General features: G+C 49.6%; 2 protein-coding genes and 1 long non-coding RNA gene across 6 annotated transcripts; 1 reads left to right on the top strand and 2 right to left on the bottom strand.

Annotated features, from left to right (window-relative positions):
- Positions 1-1,629: 1,629 nt before the first annotated feature.
- Fpr2 (formyl peptide receptor 2) lies at positions 1,630-15,102 on the bottom strand. 3 transcript variants are annotated; one of them, XR_007208390.1, is made up of 4 exons: positions 14,971-15,044; positions 11,677-12,498; positions 2,144-2,201; positions 1,994-2,019 (listed from the first exon to the last, which is right to left on the bottom strand). XR_007208390.1 is itself a non-coding variant. In XM_048330157.1 (2 exons), exon 2 carries the CDS (start codon positions 12,486-12,488, stop codon positions 11,448-11,450), a length of 1,041 nt encoding a protein of 346 aa, XP_048186114.1. In that variant the 5' UTR covers positions 12,489-12,498; positions 14,971-15,102; the 3' UTR covers positions 11,379-11,447. The 3 variants fall into 3 exon arrangements, 1 of the variants encoding a protein (XP_048186114.1); XR_007208391.1 differs by lacking the exons at positions 1,994-2,019; positions 11,677-12,498; positions 14,971-15,044 and adding an exon at positions 1,630-1,812 and having other exon boundaries at positions 2,144-2,197; XM_048330157.1 differs by lacking the exons at positions 1,994-2,019; positions 2,144-2,201 and having other exon boundaries at positions 11,379-12,498; positions 14,971-15,102.
- LOC125339068 lies at positions 2,863-4,334 on the bottom strand. Its single transcript, XR_007208392.1, has 3 exons — positions 3,857-4,334; positions 3,700-3,780; positions 2,863-2,919 (listed from the first exon to the last, which is right to left on the bottom strand). It is a non-coding gene; the product is annotated as an uncharacterized LOC125339068 (long non-coding RNA).
- An 873-nt stretch (positions 15,103-15,975) lies between the features above and the next one.
- Positions 15,976-18,862, top strand: Fpr1 (formyl peptide receptor 1). Of its 2 annotated transcripts, none has more exons than XM_048330154.1 (2): positions 15,976-16,054; positions 17,734-18,862. In XM_048330154.1, exon 2 carries the CDS (start codon positions 17,744-17,746, stop codon positions 18,794-18,796), a length of 1,053 nt encoding a protein of 350 aa, XP_048186111.1. In that variant the 5' UTR covers positions 15,976-16,054; positions 17,734-17,743; the 3' UTR covers positions 18,797-18,862. The 2 variants fall into 2 exon arrangements, with proteins under 2 accessions (XP_048186111.1, XP_048186112.1); XM_048330155.1 differs by having other exon boundaries at positions 15,997-16,122.
- The last annotated feature ends 711 nt before the right edge of the window (positions 18,863-19,573 follow it).

Below are 19,573 nucleotides of genomic sequence, written 5' to 3'. Positions count from 1 at the left end.
TCTTCTTGGCTCTGTTGACGTGATGAGTAACATTTATTGACTTGCAAATAGTAAAGCATCCTGGCATCTGTGAGATGAACTGTACTTGGTCATAATGTACAATTTTTTCTTTGCTTCTGGATTCTGTTGAAAAGTATTTTATTGAAGAGCTTTGTATATGTGTTCCTCAGAGAAATTGGTCTGTAGATCTTTTTGTTGGACCCTTCACTGGTTTTGGGATGAGTGTGATATTCTCTTCATAGAATGAGTTTGGAATTGCTCTCTGTTTCTATGTCACAGAAATGCATTGCATTGTGTGGAGATATCTGCAGTGATTCTGATATTTCAGCTCTAATATAGCTCTTTCTTCAGTTTTGCAGTGTTTACAATCAATTCCTTGTTGTTGTTGTTTTATGTCGATTGCAGTCTATTATTATTTTTTTGCTCTGTGAAATATTCCATTTATTTTTTTATTTATTAAATTTTGTTGATAAGGTATTGTGAAAAATGGGTATAGTTACATAATAGGGCAGTGAGTACATTTCTTGTGATATCTTACACCCTCGTTTTTCTTTCCATTCCCTAGATCTGGTAGGCATATATACTATACCCAGTGTACCGAAAACATATAGAGTAGCCACGTGGCACAGACAGCTCACTGGATAGGGGTCTGGGAGGGTGTTGGGGTGCGCCGTTGCCTCCCCAGGGTCTATGATTATCCCTTCAACTGGGGTGGCAATCTGTGTGCACACTACTTCACAAGCCAAGTTCTCAGAAGACTTGTCTTTAACCCACGTGACTTTTTGGATTGTTTTCTCTATCTCAGTATACAATATTATTGGGATTCTGATGGGGATTGCATTGAATTTGTGTGTTACTTTTCCATTATGACCATTTTCACAATAGTGATTCTATCTGTGAACATGGAAGGTCTTTCCTATTCCTGATGAACTCTTTGATTTCTTTCTTCTGATTTTTATCTTTTTTGCTATGAAGACCTTTTACATCTTTGGTTAATTGGTAACTATTTTTTAGGCTATAGAAAATAGAGTTGTTTTCATGATTTCCCTTTCTGCTGTACATTAATTGCATACAGAAAGGCTACTGACTTTTGTGGGTTAATTTTATATCCTGCTACTTTGCCAAAGTGGTTGATCAGTTCTAGGAGCTAGGCAGGGCTGGGAATATGGCCTAGTGGCAAGAGTGCTTGCCTTGTATGCATGAAGCACACTTAAACGCATCATTCCAGTATGCATCATGCCATAGCGGAAGAGGCCGGAAGCGTAGATGAAAGCCTTCTCACATTTGGTGCACTAGTGTGGCTTGAGGCCAGTGTGTGCATCCTGGAGTGTGGCGAGGGTGGCTTGCAGGCGGAAAGCCTTGCCACACTTTACACATATGTGTGGCTTCTCCCCAGTGTGCGACATGTAGTGCACCGTGAGGCGAGAATAGTCAGAACTCCTTCCCACACTCATCACACTTGTACGGCTTGTAGCCAGAGTGCAGAGCCTGGTGCTTGGTGAGGATCTGGCGAGTGCTGAACACCTTTCCCGCATGTGTCACACATAAGCTGCTTCTTCCTAGTGTGCATGGCCTCGTGCTTGGTGAGGCTATGGAGCACAACGAAGGCCTTGCCGCACTGATCACATCGGTATGGCTTCTCCTCAGGGTGTGTCTCCTGGTGGTGCCGCTTGACGTCCAACACTTGTCTGAATTCCTTCCCGCACACAGCACAGTGGTGGGGCTTCTCACTGCTATGGCTTTGCTCATGAACCAAAAGATCAGGATGTCTGGAGAAAGCCTTCCCATGTTTAAATGAACAAGTGATTTCCTCTAAAAAAAAAAAAAAGAAGAACTTCTGTTACAGTAAAAGCACAAAATTGTCTAGTCATCTAGCTCTAGGTTCGCATCAGAGGAAATTAAGTCAGCATGAAAAAGAGACAGCAGGCATAGTTCACACCCACCATTAGCTGGAGGGACAACCTAGAGTCCTTCAATGGATACAGGAAGTGTGGTGGAGATACAAAATGGCATATTACTCTGAAGGACAGGGTGACAAGTGGAGGCTTGATGGCTCATAGCATAGAAATTTGGCTTTTCCTACAGAAAACATCCATTTGTGGGCAGGTTCCCCAGCTCCATCTCTGTATATCTGAGCTCTTACCTGCGCTCACACCTTTGGCACCTTCCTAGCCTTTCAGCTCTCCTGGAGTTTTCATGTCCTTCTGTGCCAGCCATGGCTCATCTCTGAGAATGTATACATTCTGAATAGAGCAGGAGCAAATCTTAATAGCAGCAGTTCGGTATAATCATCCCTAAGAAATGTAATCCCAGCACTCAGAAGTTCAGGGGCAAGTTCAAGGACAGACAGGGCTACAGAGTGGGAGAAGAATAGCAGGAGGAAAAGGAGGAAGAAAAGGAGGAGAAGGAAGGAAGGAAAAAGAATTGCCATAGTGCTCACGACAGATATGGCTCAGTGATAAGAGGACCTGCCTAGCACGTATGAAGTCCTAGAGAGGGAAAGGAAAGGAAAAAGAGAAGAGCGGAAACAGGGATAAGGAAGAAGGGAAGGAAAAAAAGGAACAAAGGAGATTGACAGAGAAGCCTGCCATAGCTGACATGTACATGAGTACACTTAAGCTGTGGGAGATGGAGATGACTGCACAGGAGGCAGGACAAAGGATGGGTATTAAAGTCCAGAGGCCATGTTAGCACACTTCCATCTCTGACTTGGTCTGGTCATGGGACTGGGGGCTCTCCTGGCATTCAATGGAAAAGAAGGCAAAGAATAAAACTCCCGACTTGTGCAAGGAGGTTGTCCTCACCCACTAGGTTCCTGTAGTTGTCCAGCATGACTTCCCTGTACAGAGCCTGCTGAGCTGGGGTCAGGCATGGCCATTCCTCTTGGGTGAAATCCACAGCCAAGTCCCTGAATGTCAACTGTACCGAAGGAAAAAAAGAAAAGTGTTTCACACACACACACACACACACACACACATGAACTCAGAAAAAGTATTCGATGGAATTATAATTGGATGCCTACCATGACAAAGCAACATGCCAGGGACAGAAGGAAACTTCAGGATGTTACAATTTGTGATGGTGTCTTTGATGTGACACCAAAGGAAAAAGTACTATATGGAATTGTACATTCAGCATTCTTCTAAGTGAGGATGTATGATGCCAGCTGTGTTAAGAGAACCCAGCCAGGCACCATGGGCTCATGCCTATCAATCCTAGCAAGGTCTGTGATCTGAGGATCGGGGTTCAAAATCAACTGGAGCAGGAAAGTCAGTGAGACTGTTATCTCCAATTAGGTTAACTACCAAAAAAGCCAGAAGTAGAGCTGTGACTCAGGTGGTAGATCAACAGCCTTGAGCAAATAGCTCAGGACAGCACCCAAGCCCCAGATTCAAGTCCCAGGACTGGGGCAGAAAAGAGAAAGAGAGAGAGAGAGAGAGAGAGAGAGAGAGAGAGACAGACAGACAGACAGACAGACAGACACAGAGAACTCAAGTTGAAAAGAAAACCAGCAGAGAAGTTTCAGCAAGACAGAGGAACAGCTTGCCCAGGTGATGCCTTCCTGTGCCCACACCCAGTGAAGGTGACAAGGCTGAGAGAGGTGTGGGGGAGCCTGAGCGGGTGTGGCAGGCAGCAGCCAGCACAGTCAGCACCCAGGCCCAGCTCTTCAGACAAGAAGGAGAGAGCACATGGCTTTACCTGAGTCACAGCTGCCATCCCTGGCTCCTTTTCTTTCCTCTTCCTCAGGTAATACCTCTTTCCAGAAGTCAGTCCTGAGTACTGAAGATATTCTGTTTAATGCTCAGACCCAACACACACTCCCTGTGCCCCAGCCTCACCCCAGGGAGGACCTCACCATGGCGAAGGTGGTCCTCTGCTGCCCACTCACGAGGTGATGGGGAATGCCAGTCCTGGGGCTTGAATTCATGACCTGGGTGCTGTGCCTGAGCTTGTTTCCTCAAGGCTGGTGCTCTGTCTCTTGGAACTGCAGCTCCACTCTGGCTTTTTGGTTGTTAGTTGGAGATAAGAGTCTTAGGGAGTGGTTGGAGGTGTGGAGGGGTTGAAGAGCCAAAGCCACTGAGTTGAAAAAACATCAAATAGTGAGTTTGAGTCCCAGTCTGTGACCTAAATTTAAAACAACAACAAAGACTCTGTTTAGGCTGACTTCAAACCTCCATCCTCACATTTCAGCCTCCTGAGTGGCTAGGGTTACAACCATGGGCCTTGCTCCCTCTACTCTCCTTGTAACCTGTGACCCCTCTTTCCCATGGAGCAAATTGCCCTGCACAACTGCAAACCATTCTCCTCTCCTCCCACTAGGATGTGATGTCTCTTATCCTTCTGGAGAAGGAGATTCTGAATTTCTCTATTTGCGTTCCTCTCTACTATTTCCAGGGCTTCTTTGCAAATCCTTTCCATTCTCTACTTTGCCACCTGCTTTGGGGCTCTGCCTTCTCTTCCTGTTTTCCTCTCAACCTTTCTGCTGAAGATCCTTTGCCTTCACCTTCCCAGGGCTCCCATGTACAGGTCCAGGGTAACAAGGCAGGCTGCAGCCGCCCCTCCGCCCCCGCCCCCCCCCCCCCCCCCGGCCTTGGGTAGGATGAGGAGGGGAGGGGCAGCAGCACCGGACAGGGTAGAGGTAGGGTGGGGTGAGTGGGCCTGGTCTAAGGACCCGTGGAGTCTCCCCATGTCCAGCGGGAGCGGGGGCCATAAGTGGGACCAGGCAAGGAGACAAGCTGCAGACTGGGGCCGGGAGCTGAGGCCCGTGGTGGGGGCCAAGGATCGAGGGCCTGATACTGGAGCCGAGCTGGGAGGGTGGGGGAAGGAGGGTCGGGTGGGGCTGGTGTTTGGTACTGGAGCCCAAAGGCAGGGGTGCGAGGCGGGAGGCCTGCGTCCAGTTGGAGCCGAAGCGGGGGCCTGGGGCCCGGAGAAGCCGGGCCGCGCCCACCCCCACCCTCACCCCGTGCGAATCCACGCAGGAACCTCCCGGGTCAGGGCGCCGCGGGCCGTGCCACGCCTGGCGGAAGTCAGGGAGGACGGGAGAGTGAGACCCAGGGTATAGGGCGGCAGGGGCCACGCGGGGACCCCGACCTCGCTGAGGAAGCTGGGGAGGCCCCGAATCACCGACTTTCTCTGACACCACCGCGACCTCCCTCCCACGCCGTCCGCTTCCGGGTCTGCGGGGAACTGTGCGCGCCGAGCAAGGGAGAAAGGCGGGCGTGGGAGGGGGTCAGTGGAGGGGGGGGCAAACGGAGGGGAAAGGCGAGCGGGTGGGCGTGGCCGTTGGGAGCAGTGGCCATGTGGGGGGCGTGGCATGACAAGCCGCGAGGGGGGTTGTGGGGGGAGCTAGACGGATTCCGTGAGTGGGCGGGGGAATGGGCGGGGCCAGGGAAAACGCGGTTTGGGGAGGGGCCAGGCTTTGGCCAGAGGAGGACGAGTGGGCGTGGCCTTGCCTGCAGTGACTGTGGCAGAGGGCGTGCGGAGCCCTGGGAGACTCCAGGCCCCAAAGGCGGCTGCCAGGGCGTGGCCAGGGTGCTGAGGTGGGGCACTGGGGCTGGGGGCGGAGTCAGTGCTGAGGGGTGTGGCCAAGAATCTCAAAGTTCCTAGCGAGGATGCTGCGGGGCAAGGATGCTTGTGGGCGTGGCCAGGGTACTGAGACGGGGTAATTTATCATGTCCCCAGGTATTTTAGATCTAGCTTGTGCATATGATCTCTCATATGCACTGTTTGTCTCTCAGAGCTTGTAACACGACTCATGTAACACGACTTGTTCTAGGTCCATCCATTTCCCTGCAAATCATTTTATATAATTTCTTAACTTTGGTCTCTGTAAGTTTGCATTGATGTAAAAATAATTATTCCATAGCCCATATGAGTTATGAATAAGGCTTCATATTTCTTTTCTATACCAGTCCTGGGGCTTGAACTCAGTGTCTGCATTAAGTCTCTGAGCTTTTTCCACTCAAGGCTGGTGCTCTACCACTTGAGCTACAGTTCCACCTCTGGCTTTTTTGTTTATTAATTAGAGATAAGAGACTCTCAGATTTATCTCCCAGGCTGCTTGGGACTGCAATACTCAGATCTCAAAATTACTGGCATGAGTTAGCACCTGCTTTATGAAGCCAGACTAGGCAGGAAAGTCCCTGAGATTCTTCTCCAATTGACTGTCGGAAAACCTGAAGTGGAACTGTGGCTCAAAGAGTGCTAGCCTTGAGCAAAAAGCTCAGGGACAGTGCTCAAGCCCTAAGATCAAGCCCCACGATTGACAAAAAAAAAAATAGCTTTGACACTTAATATCTGATTTTTTTTCCATTAAATGCCTTTTTATTAGTAACGATTTTATATATATGGAGAATATGTTATGTTCTGAACTGTTCCTGCCTTATTAAAAAGGCATTGAGCTTAACATATCCATCCTCACAAGTTTGTCCTCTTGAGAAAAGAGTGTGATAGTTTACAAAGCAAATGACAATGTTACAGATGTATTCTGGGTTGAAAACTACTATTCAAATGGATTATTACCTCTTGTATAAATGCTACAGAACTTGAAGCCAGAAGAAGACATGGCCTGACTGGGTCACACTGTTGCGTGAGCACATTGAGAAGAGCATGACAAGAAATCCCCATTGTAGCAACTGAAATTCAGACACTAATTCTGCACACCAGTAGATATGTCAGGGAGAATTACTCTGGTCTTTAGTACAAGAATATTTCTTGGCTGGGGTCTAGTGGCTCACGCCTGTAATCCTAGCTACTCAGGAGGCTGAGATCTGAGGATTGTGGTTCAAAAGCCAGCCCGGGGAAGGAAAGTCCATAAGACTCTATCTCCAATTAACCACCAGAAAACAAGAAGTGGCGCTGTGGCTCAAGTGGTAGAGTGCTAGCCTTGAGCTGAAGAGCTTAGGGACAGCACCCAGGACCAGCGTTCAAGCCCCATGACTGACAAAGAAAAAAAAAGAATATTTCTTATAAGAATAGAGTATAAGACTAGATTACCTAGCTGTGTACCTCTTGGTATTCTAAACACAATAATAATAGCCATGATTTGGGCCAGGTTCTCACGTGTAATCCTACCTATTCAGGAGGCTGAGATATGGGCATTGAGGCTCAAAGGCAGCCTGGACAGGAAAGTCTTTTCTCCAATTAACCACCAAAAAGCCAGATGTGGAGCTATGCCTCAAGTGGTAGAACACTAACTCACTTTGAGCAAAGGGCCTAGGTCCTGAGTTCATGTTGGTTAACCCACAATTTACCAAAAACAGACTAAATTGCAGAATCTTTTCAGAACTTCTCTAATAAAGTGCCTCAAAACTCTGGTTTCCTTATCACATGATTCACACAACAGAAGTTTTGGATTCTTTTGTTGTTGTATGTGTGTGGGGGGGGGCATTATTTCAGGTGCCCATCCTAAGGCTTGAACTCAGGGCCTGGGTGTTGTCTCTGATTTTTTTTAGTCTTGTATTGTTATTATAAAGGAGATGTTCAGAGTATTTATAGTTACATAAGTAAGTCAGGTAATGCGTATATTTCTTTTTTGACAATGTCACCCTTTCTCTTACTCTCTCCCAGTTCTTCCCTCTCATCCCCATCCTCAAATTGTATACTTTATTTTCAACATATTATCTAGTGAATACCACCACTGCTGCATTTGATCAACCTTTGTCCCTCCATTTCTGTGCCTCCCCTTACCTTTCCAAAGAGAAATGAACAGAGAAATGAAAAAGCAAGACAAAAAGAAAAATGAAAATGGCAATAAAGGAAAGAACCTCTTGTTTTCATTTCCTGGAGTTCATTTCAATAAATATTATTTTTCATGATCAGAGGCACACAGGCATTGGCACCTTTGTGTTCCTCCACCGAGTCTCCTCCTTTGATCTCTCTGCATGTGAATGCCTAGAGTCCTGTATAATTTGCGTCCCTGAGCTTTTCTACTCAAACCTAGCACCTTGCCATTTGAGCTCCCGCTCAAATGTGGGTTCATTGGAGATAAGAGCCTCACAGACTTTCCTACCTGGGCTGGCTTCAAACTGTGACCCTCAGATATCAGCCTCCTGAGTAGCTGGGATGACAGGCGTGAGCCACTGGCTCCTGGCTTCTGTTGGCCCCACTGGGTTGTTCAGGGACCATCAGACATGGGTGAGGTGTCTCCAACCATTGACTTACTTTCCCTGTCCACCCCAGGCCTCAGGAACCCAGACTCCTTCCTTTCTTCCTCTACCACGCCACCAGGTGTAAGCACATCCCTTCTCTTCATCCCATAGGGTCCGTCACCCAGGCTCTATGTGGACATCCAGTGCAGGGACAGCCACTCAGACAAAAACACAAAGGGCTGACTTGACTCCATCCTGCTTCCTGCCCATGGAGGCTGCAGTCCTGCTGGGGCTCCTGGGATGGCATTGTGCAGGGTGTTGGTGTGTGGGGTGGCGGTGTTCAGGGTGGCAGCATGGTAAGAGAGGAAGCTGCCAACAGAAGATAGGGGTTTCTGAGGCAGTGACCTCACCTCCCCACAGACACAGCTGCAGAGGGGTGACAGAGCAGCCCCGGAACACCCAGGATACTTCTGAGGAGCCACTGTCCCAGAGCACCTCATTGGCCTCTCGGAGGACATCTCCTCTCTATCCATAGGGACCAGGGTGCACAGAGCTCACCAGTGGACCCACTGATACAGCCGAAATTGGGATGCAGAAATAAGTGTCTGGCTTGAGCCACCAAATAAAAGACTGTCTTCTATCTGGGCACTTTTGGCTCGCGCCTATAATCCTAGCTACTCAGGAGGCTGAGATATATGGATTGTGGTTCAAAGCCAGCTCAGGCAGGAAAGTCCATGAGAATTTTTATCTCCAATGAACCACCAGAAAACCAGAAGCGGTGCTGGGGCTCAAGTGGTAGAGCACCAGCCTTGAGTGAAAAAGCTCAGGGACAGTGCCCAGGCTCTGAGTTCAAGCCCCATGACCGATACAAAAAAAAAAAGTCAATCAATGAAGATCCAGAAGAATCTGGAAGAGAACTGAGAAGAGAGAAGCTGCCAATGTAGGAGAAGGCAGGGAAGAGAAAGGAGGGAGGCTGGGAATATGGCCTAGTGGTAAAGTGCTTGTCTTGTATACATGAAGCCTTGGGTTGGAGTCCTCAGCACCACATATATAGAAAATGGCTAGAAGTGGCACTGTGGCTCAAGTGGCAGAGTGCTAGCCTTGAGCAAAAAGAAGACAGGGACAGTGTCCAGGCCCCAGATTCAAGCCGTGTGTGTGTGTGTGTGTGTGTGTGTGTGTGTGTGTGTGTGTGAGAGAGAGAGAGAGAGAGAGAGAGAGAGAGAGAGAGAGAGAGAGAAAGAGAGAGAGAGAATAGAAGCCAGGGACAGTATCCAGGCCCAAGATTCAAGCCCTATGAGAGAGAGAGAGAGAGAGAGAGAGAGAGAGAGAGAGAGAGAGAAAGAGAGAGAGAATATTATTCCAAGGATTTCCCTCCTATTGGAATTCATAGTTTCTGAGCCAAGTGCCAAGTGCCTGCAGTGTTCTGACATGACAGCAGGGGGCGCTGATGTTCTTTGTAAAAGTGGTGGTGGTCAGGCAGCAGGATTGGTGGTGGGGGGTGGGCGTTAGGGCAGGAGGAAGGAGGGAAGGGCCCCCGCAGTATGTGTGTACAGGACCAGAGTGCACAGAGCTCACCAGTGGACCCATTGATACAGCCGAAGTTGGGATGAGGAAATATAGATGAACCCCAGAAATAAGGGTCTGGCTTGAGCCACCAAATAAAAGACTGCCTTCTATCTGGGCACTGTTGGCTCACACCTGTAATCCTAGTTATTCATAAGGCTGAGATCTGAGGATCACGGTTCAAAGCCAGCCTGGGCAAGAAAGTCTGTGAGACTCTCATCTCCAGTTAACCATCCAAAAGCCAGAGGCGGTGCTGTGGCTTAGGTGGTAGAGTGCTAGTCTTGAACAAAGTAGGCTCAGGGACAGCACCCTGGCCCTCAATTCAAACCCCAGGACTGGCAAAAAGAAAAAAAGAGATGTAAGTTTTCTAAGTGGGCATGGTGGTTCACACCTATACTGCTACTTGGGAAGCTACTCAGGAGTTCAAGGCCAAAAGGAAGAAGGAAGGGAGGGGGAGCAGGGAAGAGGGAGATGGAAAGAGGGAGAGAAGGAAGGAAGAAGAGAAGGAGGGTGGCCTGTGAGGAGCTTACTAGACATGGCTTTATTCATGCTCTAAGGGTTAGCAATCATTTTATTTAGTCGGTCGTGGGGCTTGAACTCTGAGCCTGTGCACTGTCCCTGAGCTCTTCAGCTCAAGGCTAGCCCTCTACCACTTTGAACCACAGAGCGAGCTACTTCTGGTTTTCTGGTGGTTAGTTGGATATAAGAGTCTCTTGGACTTTCCTGCCCTGCCAACTTTGAACCTTGATCCTCAGATCTCAACCTCCTGAGTAGCTAGGATTAGAGGCGTAAGCCACCAGTTGCCCAACTTAGCAATCATTTTAGAGGTCAAAGATCCTCACTTGAGGCCTGGAGATATAGCTTAGTGGTAGAGCACTTGCAAGCAAGCACAAGACCCTGGATTTGACCTCCAGCACTACACACACACACACACACACACACACACACACACACACACGCACACACGCACACACGCACACGATTCTCACTGGGCATCTAGGTAATACTATGGTTTATGAAGACATTCATTCAAGAACTACTGGTTTATTCATTAGTTCAGTAAACACAATGGTTACTATTTTATACAGGAGGTGAGGATCTCTCAGTGAATCATGTGGACCTGAGCCTCTGCTTTCACACCATCTTCCGTTCTCATTATTTGAGAGAACCTGAATGGAGGTCTGACACTTTGCTACTTAAAATGCGAGGAAGCTGGGAATGAGATGAGGTGTCAATCACCTCAGGCTTAGGCCTGTGTGGCTTGCACCAATCAGGGTAACCCATCATGCAAATGAGTGAGTGCTGCCCAAGTCTGTTGGGCTAAGGCTGCTTTCAATAGGCTGCTTACAATGAGGGCTCCGCAGAACAGTATTTTAACAACATTTAATAATTTTAAAAATTCAAAAGGATGCTTGGCTTATCACCGTAGTCTTTTAACAATATTTGACAACGCTCTAACAAAAAGTATAGAAGTATTTCTGTCCCTGTCTCCCAAAGAAAGATGGATTTCTTTTTTATTTCTTTTTTTTCTTTTTCTGGTCCTGGGGGCTCAAACTTGGGCCCTGGGTGCCGTCCCTGAGCCTTTCACTCAAGGCTGGTGCTCTACCACTGGAGCCACAGCTCCACTTCTGGATGTTTTGGTTTTGTTCTGCTTTGTTTTGGTAGCTTACTGGAAATAAGAGTCTCATGGACTTTTCTACCCAGGCTGGCTTCAAGCAGCAATCCTCAATTCTCAGCCTTCTGAGCAGTTAGGATGACAGGTGTGCGCCACCAGTGCTGGCCACCGCCTGTCACTCAGTCCCTGAGGGTACTGACACAGATGTTGGTCCCCTTGTCATTGGTCTGGGCTGAGTCCTCGCTCAGGGCCCTTTCCAGACTGGCAGGCAGGGACTGCATCAGCCTCTGGCGGAAGTCCTGACCCACGAAGACGTACAGCATGGGGTTGAGGCAGCTGTTGAAGAAGGCCAGGGCGCTTGTGGGGTTGAGGAGAAGCTCTAGGTTTTTGTACTTACCTTCCAACAACCTCTCCTTGAGCCAGACAGTGTCGAGAAGGGCAACCAGTTGAAAGGGGAACCAACAGATGAAGAAGGATGCCACCACAAATGAGAGGACACGCAAGGGCCGACTGGAATTCATCAGGCCTCTCTTGTGGATCTTGGCAGTGATGAGCCCATAGCAGACAGCCACGACCGACATGGGCACGCTGAAGCCGACGAGGAAGCGGATGATGCCTCTGGCTGTCAGCATGGTGATGGCCACCCTCAGCCTGTCTTGCATACTGTCACCCCAGGTCCCAAAATTGAAGGTGCAATACACATTCCCCGCCGGGTCGCTTACTGTGGTTAAGAAGATGAACACCGGTAAGGTAAGGATGAGGGCGAGCACCCAGGGCCCGGCAATCACCTTGCGGGCCAGGCTGACCGTGCGGTGGTTCTGGGCCCACACCGGGTGCAGGACGCACACGCAGCGGTCCAGGGCGATGAGCGCGATGAGGAAGACGCTCCCGAACAGGTTGATATCCACCACAATGTGGACAAACTTGCAGAGGAATGAGCCAAACGGCCATCTTTCCTTCATGGCCACGGAGACGATGATGAATGGGAGGGTGGCGGTGAACGAGAAGTCAGCCACAGCCAGGTTCAGATAGCAGATGGTGGTGACAGTGTGTGCCATGCGGAAGCCAGTCACCCACACCACGAGGCCGTTGCCCAGCACGCCCAGCACGAAGGTGACCGCCAGCACCACCAGGGAGAGGACCCACAGCACTGTGGAGCCGGTGGACTCGTACATCACCTCCACTGAGCTGTTCAGGGAGATGGAAAAGTTGGGCTCCATGCTGCCACACCTGGAACATTCCAACACAGGACGGTTCAGCAGCTGCGGGGTCCCCCACTACACCTGCCATTACAGTGCCCACTCCACTTGGCACCCCAGAGCTAAGCCTGGGAAGCCAACAAAACCGCAAACACAAAATGGCACTCTCCTGGATGGCCTTTCTATTTTTCTGTAGAGTTGTAAGCATGTAATTTTTATGTGTCAACTAAAAGATACATTATAAAAATGGATGTATGTGATCCTAGCTACTCCAGAGGCTGAGATCTGAGGATCACAGTTCATAGCCAGCCCCAGGCAGGAAAGCTGGTGAGACTCTTAGCTCCAAAAAACACCACAAAAGCCAGAAGTGGTGCTGTGACTCAAGTGGAAGAGAAGGAATTTTAAGCAAAATAAGCTCAGGGACAGCACCCAGGCCCTGGAGTCAAGCCCCAGCCCATATAATGAACACATGCAGGCATGCACACATGCACACAGGCACGCACACACACACACACACACACACACACACACACACACAGAGTGAAAACAGGAACCTCTTTCTCCTTTCACCAACTTCCTCTTGCACAGAACCCACAGGATGGAATCAATTACCACAGAGTGTCAGGAACTGTTCAAGATTCTCCTCAGTTCTCAACTCCAGCCAAACCCTTGAACAAAAATCCCCACCAATCCCAGCCAGTGGGGAGGGAGAGGAGCAGGAGCCTGGGGAGCCTGGGCTCAGGGAGGGCTTGGGGTGGGCAGGCTTTCTGCACTGGAGTCACGGGTGGAAACGGATTTGAACCCACCACCTCCGCTCACCATGCTGGACCCTTAAGGCAGGAATTCTGCAAAAATCCTAAAAGTAATTAACCCAAGAGGCAGGATGCCCCCTGACAGATGGAGAATACAGAGAACTAGCTTCTCTCAAAAGGCCATTCAAAGCAATTTGCCCATTAAGAAATGTTCACCTTAAGTGCTAGTGTATACTGCATCCTTGAAGGTTTCCATTCAGGGCCAGGCCTTCCTCCTTCAAAGGCAAAAGGAGTTGCCTTCGAATGCAGACTAACTGCAGTAGGGAGGACGAGGGAGGGTCCAGTCAGAAAGAAAGATATGTGGTTGAGACTTCTTTATAATATCAAATGCAATGTGTATGTGTGTGTGTGTATGTGTGTGTGTATGTGCGCGCGCGCGCCAGCAATGGGGGTTGAACTCACTTGGCTTTTTTTTTGTTCAAGGCTAGCATTCTACCAACTTGAGCCACAGCTCCACTTCTGACATTTTGGTGGCTCATTGGTGATCAGCGTGTCACAGACTTTCCTGCTTGGGCTGGCTTTGAACTGTGGCCCTTAGATCTCACCCCCTCCCCCTCACCTAGCTAGGATTACAGGTGTGAGCCACCAGTGCCCAGCTGGCCCTATTTCTTATGCCTCCTGTGTCCACTCAGATCATCCACACTCCTTCAGCTCACTGCCTTCCGGGGGCTTTGCACTGTCTGTTCCTGATGTTTCTCTGCTTGAATTCTGTATCCTCAGGGGTCTCATCTGACATGCGATGTAAGGCTGCCTCCCTGAATTCTTTCCCTGATTATCTGTCCATTCATGTATTGCCCATCCCTCCACCCCCTGCCACAGGGGCCTAACTCCACAACACTACCAAGATCATTTGGCCCTGTCGCCAAAACCCACTGTCCACAGAAACACAATGAGGCCACAGACACAAGCCATGTGTGTCACTTACAATCTTTCTTTCTCTCTTTCTCTCTCGTTCTTTCTTTGCTTTGTTTTAAAATAGGCTTGCACTCAATAACCTAGAGAGGCCTTGAACTTCCAATCATTCTGTCTCCACTTTCTAGGTGTTAGATTACAAGTGTAGACCACCATACCCAACCATCAGTTTAGCAGTTTTAACAATTTCCTAGTAGTCATGTCAAAAAAAATTTAAAAAGCAAATTAAAACTCTAGGTAAACTGGTGGCCTGTGCCTATAATCCTAGCTAAGATCTAAGGATTATGGTTCGAAGCTAGCCTGGGCAAGAAAGCCCATGAGACTCTTATCTCCAATTAACTACTTGAATAAGCCAGAAGTGGTACTGTGGCTTAAGTGGTAGAGTGCTAGTATTGAGTACAAATATGCTCAGGCAGGCCCTGAGTTCAAGTCCCAGGACCAGCAAAAAACAAACAAAAAGTACAAATTTCTGGGAAAATAATTAACCTTCTATTTTACTTAACTTAGTATAACCCAAATGTCATTAGAATATGTTACCAAAATAAAAGTGATTAATGACATTATGGGTTGTTCCCCATTGACGATATCCCCTTTGACAATATCAAATGCATTTTGTAGTTGATTTTGCATTTTGCAGGCAGGCTCGAGCACCGTAGAACAGGGTCATGTGAGGCGCAGACCAGCTCTGCCTGGGAGGCCTGAGTGTCCTATAACAGGCATTCAAATCATAATTTGTAAACGGTCAGAAACACACACACACACACGCACCACCAATTTACCGGCTGTGGAGGCCCTCTTCCTGCGCCTGTGCCTGGCTTCCTGTGGAGCCACTCAAGTTATCCACCTCCAGCTGGGGCTGCCAAGAAGGAAACACAAACTCAGTTTTCCTTAAGCTGTGCAGAAGCTCCCTCCAATGCCTGCTCCACAGACCTGAAGGATCCACGCATCCAGATTCCAGACTAGGCCCTCTGGATGTTCAGAGAGGTCCTTCAGAATGTTCAAGCACTAACAGGGCCCAAGACTTGTGCAACCGAGGCAGTGATATCCTCTCTAGGAGACCCCACCCAGCACTGTCTGATGCCATTTCCCTTGGGCTTTGCCAAGATTTTGCAATGGGGGGCCACCCCGAGGAAAAGGCTATTTCCATCTTCCCTCTTTTCTCCACTCCAAGAACTTTCCCCAGCACACACTGCCTCTGCGTGTCTGCGCAGGTGCGCAGGCTGAGGTTTGCAAATCGTGGGAGTGCCATCTGCCTATGTGTCAGCCATGGGGGAACAGACAGGCAAGAGGAACTGGAACCCCATCAGCCCAGCTTGGGGAAGAGCAGTCACATTTTAAAAGACTTGCAAGACAACTCGGGGCCTGGTAACTCACGTCTGTAATCCCAGCTCCTCAAGAGGCTGAGGGTTCCAATTTCCAGAAGTGGATCTCTCCCTCCCGGAGAAGACCAGAGCTGAAGAAGACACCAAGGCCCTTGAGAGGGTGTGTGCTTGCTTGTCTTCCTAGTCCTGGGGTTTGAACTCAGGACTTTGTATTTAGCAGGAAGGCGCTCTACCAAGCCACACACACAAACCCCCTTCCAGCTGCAGACACTTCACTTTCTTAAAGGGCCTGGCTCAAATTCCAGTAAAACACGGGAAGCATTGGTATATTCTAGGGGTCATCATGAGTCACGGGGGGAGTCCTGGTTTCCTGTTTCCTCTTGCCCCATTGGGTTGACTTCCTTTATCCTGCCCCATTTATCTAGAGCTATCTTCTGCTGATGCCACTCAGCTGACCATTCTCCTGAGACCAAGCTCTTAGAAGGACCCTGAGCTAGCAAGCGAGAGAGTGAGCAAGGACTCCAGCGGCTGTACCATCCAGGTGGGGAAGCCATTCATTCTTGGGAGATGGGCCTCTGGGTTGCCTGACAAGGTGTATTCAACAGGTCGGTAGGCAAACCCAGGGGAGCAAACCACAGAGAAATACACGATGGAGAAATGAATTTCAAAAAACAGCACTCTTTGTGAAGGAGAATCAAGGAATTGGCTGGGAAGGAAAGAGTGAAGCGAGACTGAAGAGCCATTTTGTAAAGGATAAAGCATTTCAGAGTGTATTGATAGGAATGATTGAAAGAGCTTATCAGCTAGGAGTCTGTAGCTCACAACTGAAATCAAAGCCAGCCTGAGGAGACAAATCAGAAAGATCCTTTTTTTGGGGGGGGAGAGCTGGGGGGAGAGGGCTGTCATGGGGCTTGAACTGTCTCAGCTCTTTTGCTCAAGGCTAGCGCTTTAACACTTTGAGCCACAATAGCTCCACTTCCGGTTTTTGAGTGGTTAAGTAAGAGATAAGCGTCTCGTGGACTTTTTTTTTTTTTGGCCTGGGCTGGATTTGAACCACAATCCTCAGATCTCAGCATCCTGAGTAGTTAGAATTATAGACATGAGCCACCAGTTCCTGGCAGAAAGATTCTTATCTCTAATGAATCAGCAAAAAGCTGGAAATGGAGGTACATGTAGCTCAGTAGTAGGGCGCCAGCCTTGAATGAAAAAGCTAAGTGAGAGCGATCCTGGGTTCAAGCTCCAGTATTGGTACCAATTATCTAATCTATCTATCTATCTGTACAAATCTATGTGTGTATACACACATTATACACACACACACACACACACACATACATATTGATGCTGCAGAAAGATGTGAAGGAACAGAATGTTTTTGAGAGAAGGGGTGGTCAGACTTGGAGGAGTGAGGATGGGCCTTGGGCTCTGACACTTGTTTCTAGAAGCCAGTGGAATTACAGGTGTGTCTCACCACGCTCAGCTTGTTTCTTTCATTTTTTTTTTTTATCTCATGCTGGTCCCCGGAGCTTGAACTCGGGGTCTGGGTACTGTCCTTGGACTATTTCTTTTTTCGTTAGTAGAAACTGTCTCTGACCTTTTTCACTCAAGGCTGGCGTTCTACCACTTGAGCCACACACAGCTCCACTTGTGGATTTTTTTTGGTGATTAATTTGAGATAGGAGTTTCATGGATTTTCCTGCCTGGCCTGGAGGCTTTGTTTGAACTGTGATCCTCAGCTCTCAGCCTCCTAAGTAGCTAGGATGGCAGGTGTGAGCTACTGGCAGCTGGCTTCATTCCTTTTTCATGGCTGAATAATATTCCATTGTATGGACATACAACTCTGTGTGTGTGTGTGTGTTCTCACTGATGGACACTTGGGTTGCTTCCATCGTCCAGCTATTGAGTACAGTTATTGCCAGCCCCGCCCCCCGGCTTTCCCTGTACCCACTTTTGCCCAGTGTTTTGCCTGTGAGGGACAAGGCTCTTTTCCAGCCAGGTAATTTGCCTAGTACATGGGGAAACACACCTGACAAGAGCCTGGCAATTTGGAGATTTGGTCAGCTGCAGCGGGGACAAGATGAACTTGCTGCCACTACCAGAGTGGCAGCTTTAGAGGAAGGTGCAGGAGAATGAGAAGGAGAGCAGTGTGGCTGAGAGGCGGGGCTGGGGGAACCCACCTGTAGTTCCTTTTCTCAAACCCACCCCCTGGCCACCTTCTAGGTGTGACAAGATGGAGGCCAACTTCTCCCTGCCCACCAATACGACCACCCCAGTGACGCAGACTGTCTCTGCCGGGTACATCGCCCTGGATGTCTTCTCTTATTTGGTGCTGGTGGTCACCTTTGTCCTGGGCGTGCTGGGTAACGGGCTGGTGGTGTGGGTGGCCGGCTTCCGCATGACCCGCTCAGTCACCACCATCTGTTACCTGAACCTGGCCGTGGCTGACCTCTCTTTTACCTCCACCTTGCCGTTCCTCATGGCGTCCAAGGCCATGGGACGCTGGCCTTTCGGCTGGTTCCTGTGCAAGTTCATTTTCACTGTGGTGGACATCAACCTGTTCGGGAGCGTCTTCCTCATCGCGCTCATCGCCCTGGACCGCTGCGTGTGCGTCCTGCACCCGGTGTGGGCCCAGAACCACCGCACGGTCAGCCTGGCCCGCAAGGTGATTGTGGGGCCCTGGGTCTGTGCTCTTCTCCTCACCCTGCCAGTGATCATCCGTGTGACCACGGTGACCAACGTCCTGGGGCAAACTGACTGTACCTTTGACTTCTCACCTTGGACCCAAGACCCCTTGGAGAAGGCCAGGGTGGCCATCGCCATGCTGACCGTCAGAGGCATCATCCGCTTCATCATCGGCTTCAGCGCGCCCATGTCTGTCGTGGCCATCTGCTATGGGCTCATTGCCGCCAAGATGCACAAGCAGGGCCTGATCAAGTCCAGCCGGCCCCTGCGGGTCCTCTCATTTGTGGTGGCTGCCTTCTTCCTTTGCTGGTGCCCCTTCCAGCTTGTGGCCCTCATCGCCACCGTCAGGATCCGTGAGCTCTTGAGTGGCCTGGGGAGCGGCCTTGTGATTGCTGTGAATGTGACCAGCACCCTGGCCTTCTTCAACAGCTGCCTCAACCCCATGCTTTACGTGTTCATGGGGCGGGACTTCCGCGAGAGGCTGATCCACTCGCTGCCCGCCACACTGGAGAGGGCCCTGAGTGAGGACACGACCCAGACCAGCGACACGGGGACCAACTCTGTGTCGCCTCCTGAAGGGGCTGAGGAAAAGGCAGTGTGAGAACTAGGGTTGGGGGCCACTTTCTTGGTCCCACTTCTCAACTTACCTCATGTTCCCCACCATGCATTAGGGGGAAAAAATTGTGCTCCCTGATTTAGGGGGAAGAAATACAGTAGACTGCAGAGGGCAAAAGAAGAGCCAGGCCAAGCAATCGGAGCAAAGGCTCTATCCCAGAGGCTCTGCTCCCCTCATGGTGTCCTTGAGCTGTCCTTGAGCTGTCTCCTGTAAGGTCTCTAGAGGTGACATCACCATGGTCCTGAACAGTCACACATGCAGCTCCAGGCACCACATCACAGGCCATTTTCCTGAGGTGACTTGCACATGCTCAGACTGAGCCCCAGAGGTGGCCCTGGTGGTACTCAGTACCATGGGTGAAAGGGCACAGGGTGAGCCTGTGTGTGCTGCATGGAGTCTGTGATCGAGCCTGAGGACTGAAGCAGCCCACATGGGTGCCTCTGTGATCTTGGCAGCCACACCGTTTCCTTCTAGAGACCCACGATAAACCCCTGCACAGTGCCCTCATCCATCTTCCCCTTCAATAAACCTTTGCCTTTGGACTTTGTACTCTGTGTCCCACACTCATTCTGCAAGACTGCAGTGAGATGAAGGGCCCAGTGTGGTAGTGTTTTCGTTTCACTGCCATTGATGTCTTTTTTTGGGGGGAGGGAGGCATCTTGGCCTTGGGGTGGTCAGGGGTGAGGAGAGCGGAGATACTGAAGTGATGAGAAAGCAGTTGTTCATCCAGTTCCAAGTCACTGTGAATATGGTGAGCTTTCC

Source organism: Perognathus longimembris, chromosome 20 (assembly GCF_023159225.1).
Source record: "Perognathus longimembris pacificus isolate PPM17 chromosome 20, ASM2315922v1, whole genome shotgun sequence".
Lineage (NCBI taxonomy): Eukaryota > Metazoa > Chordata > Mammalia > Rodentia > Heteromyidae > Perognathus > Perognathus longimembris.
Note: the sequence above shows the minus strand (reverse complement) of the source record. Positions and strands in the feature narration are given on the sequence as shown.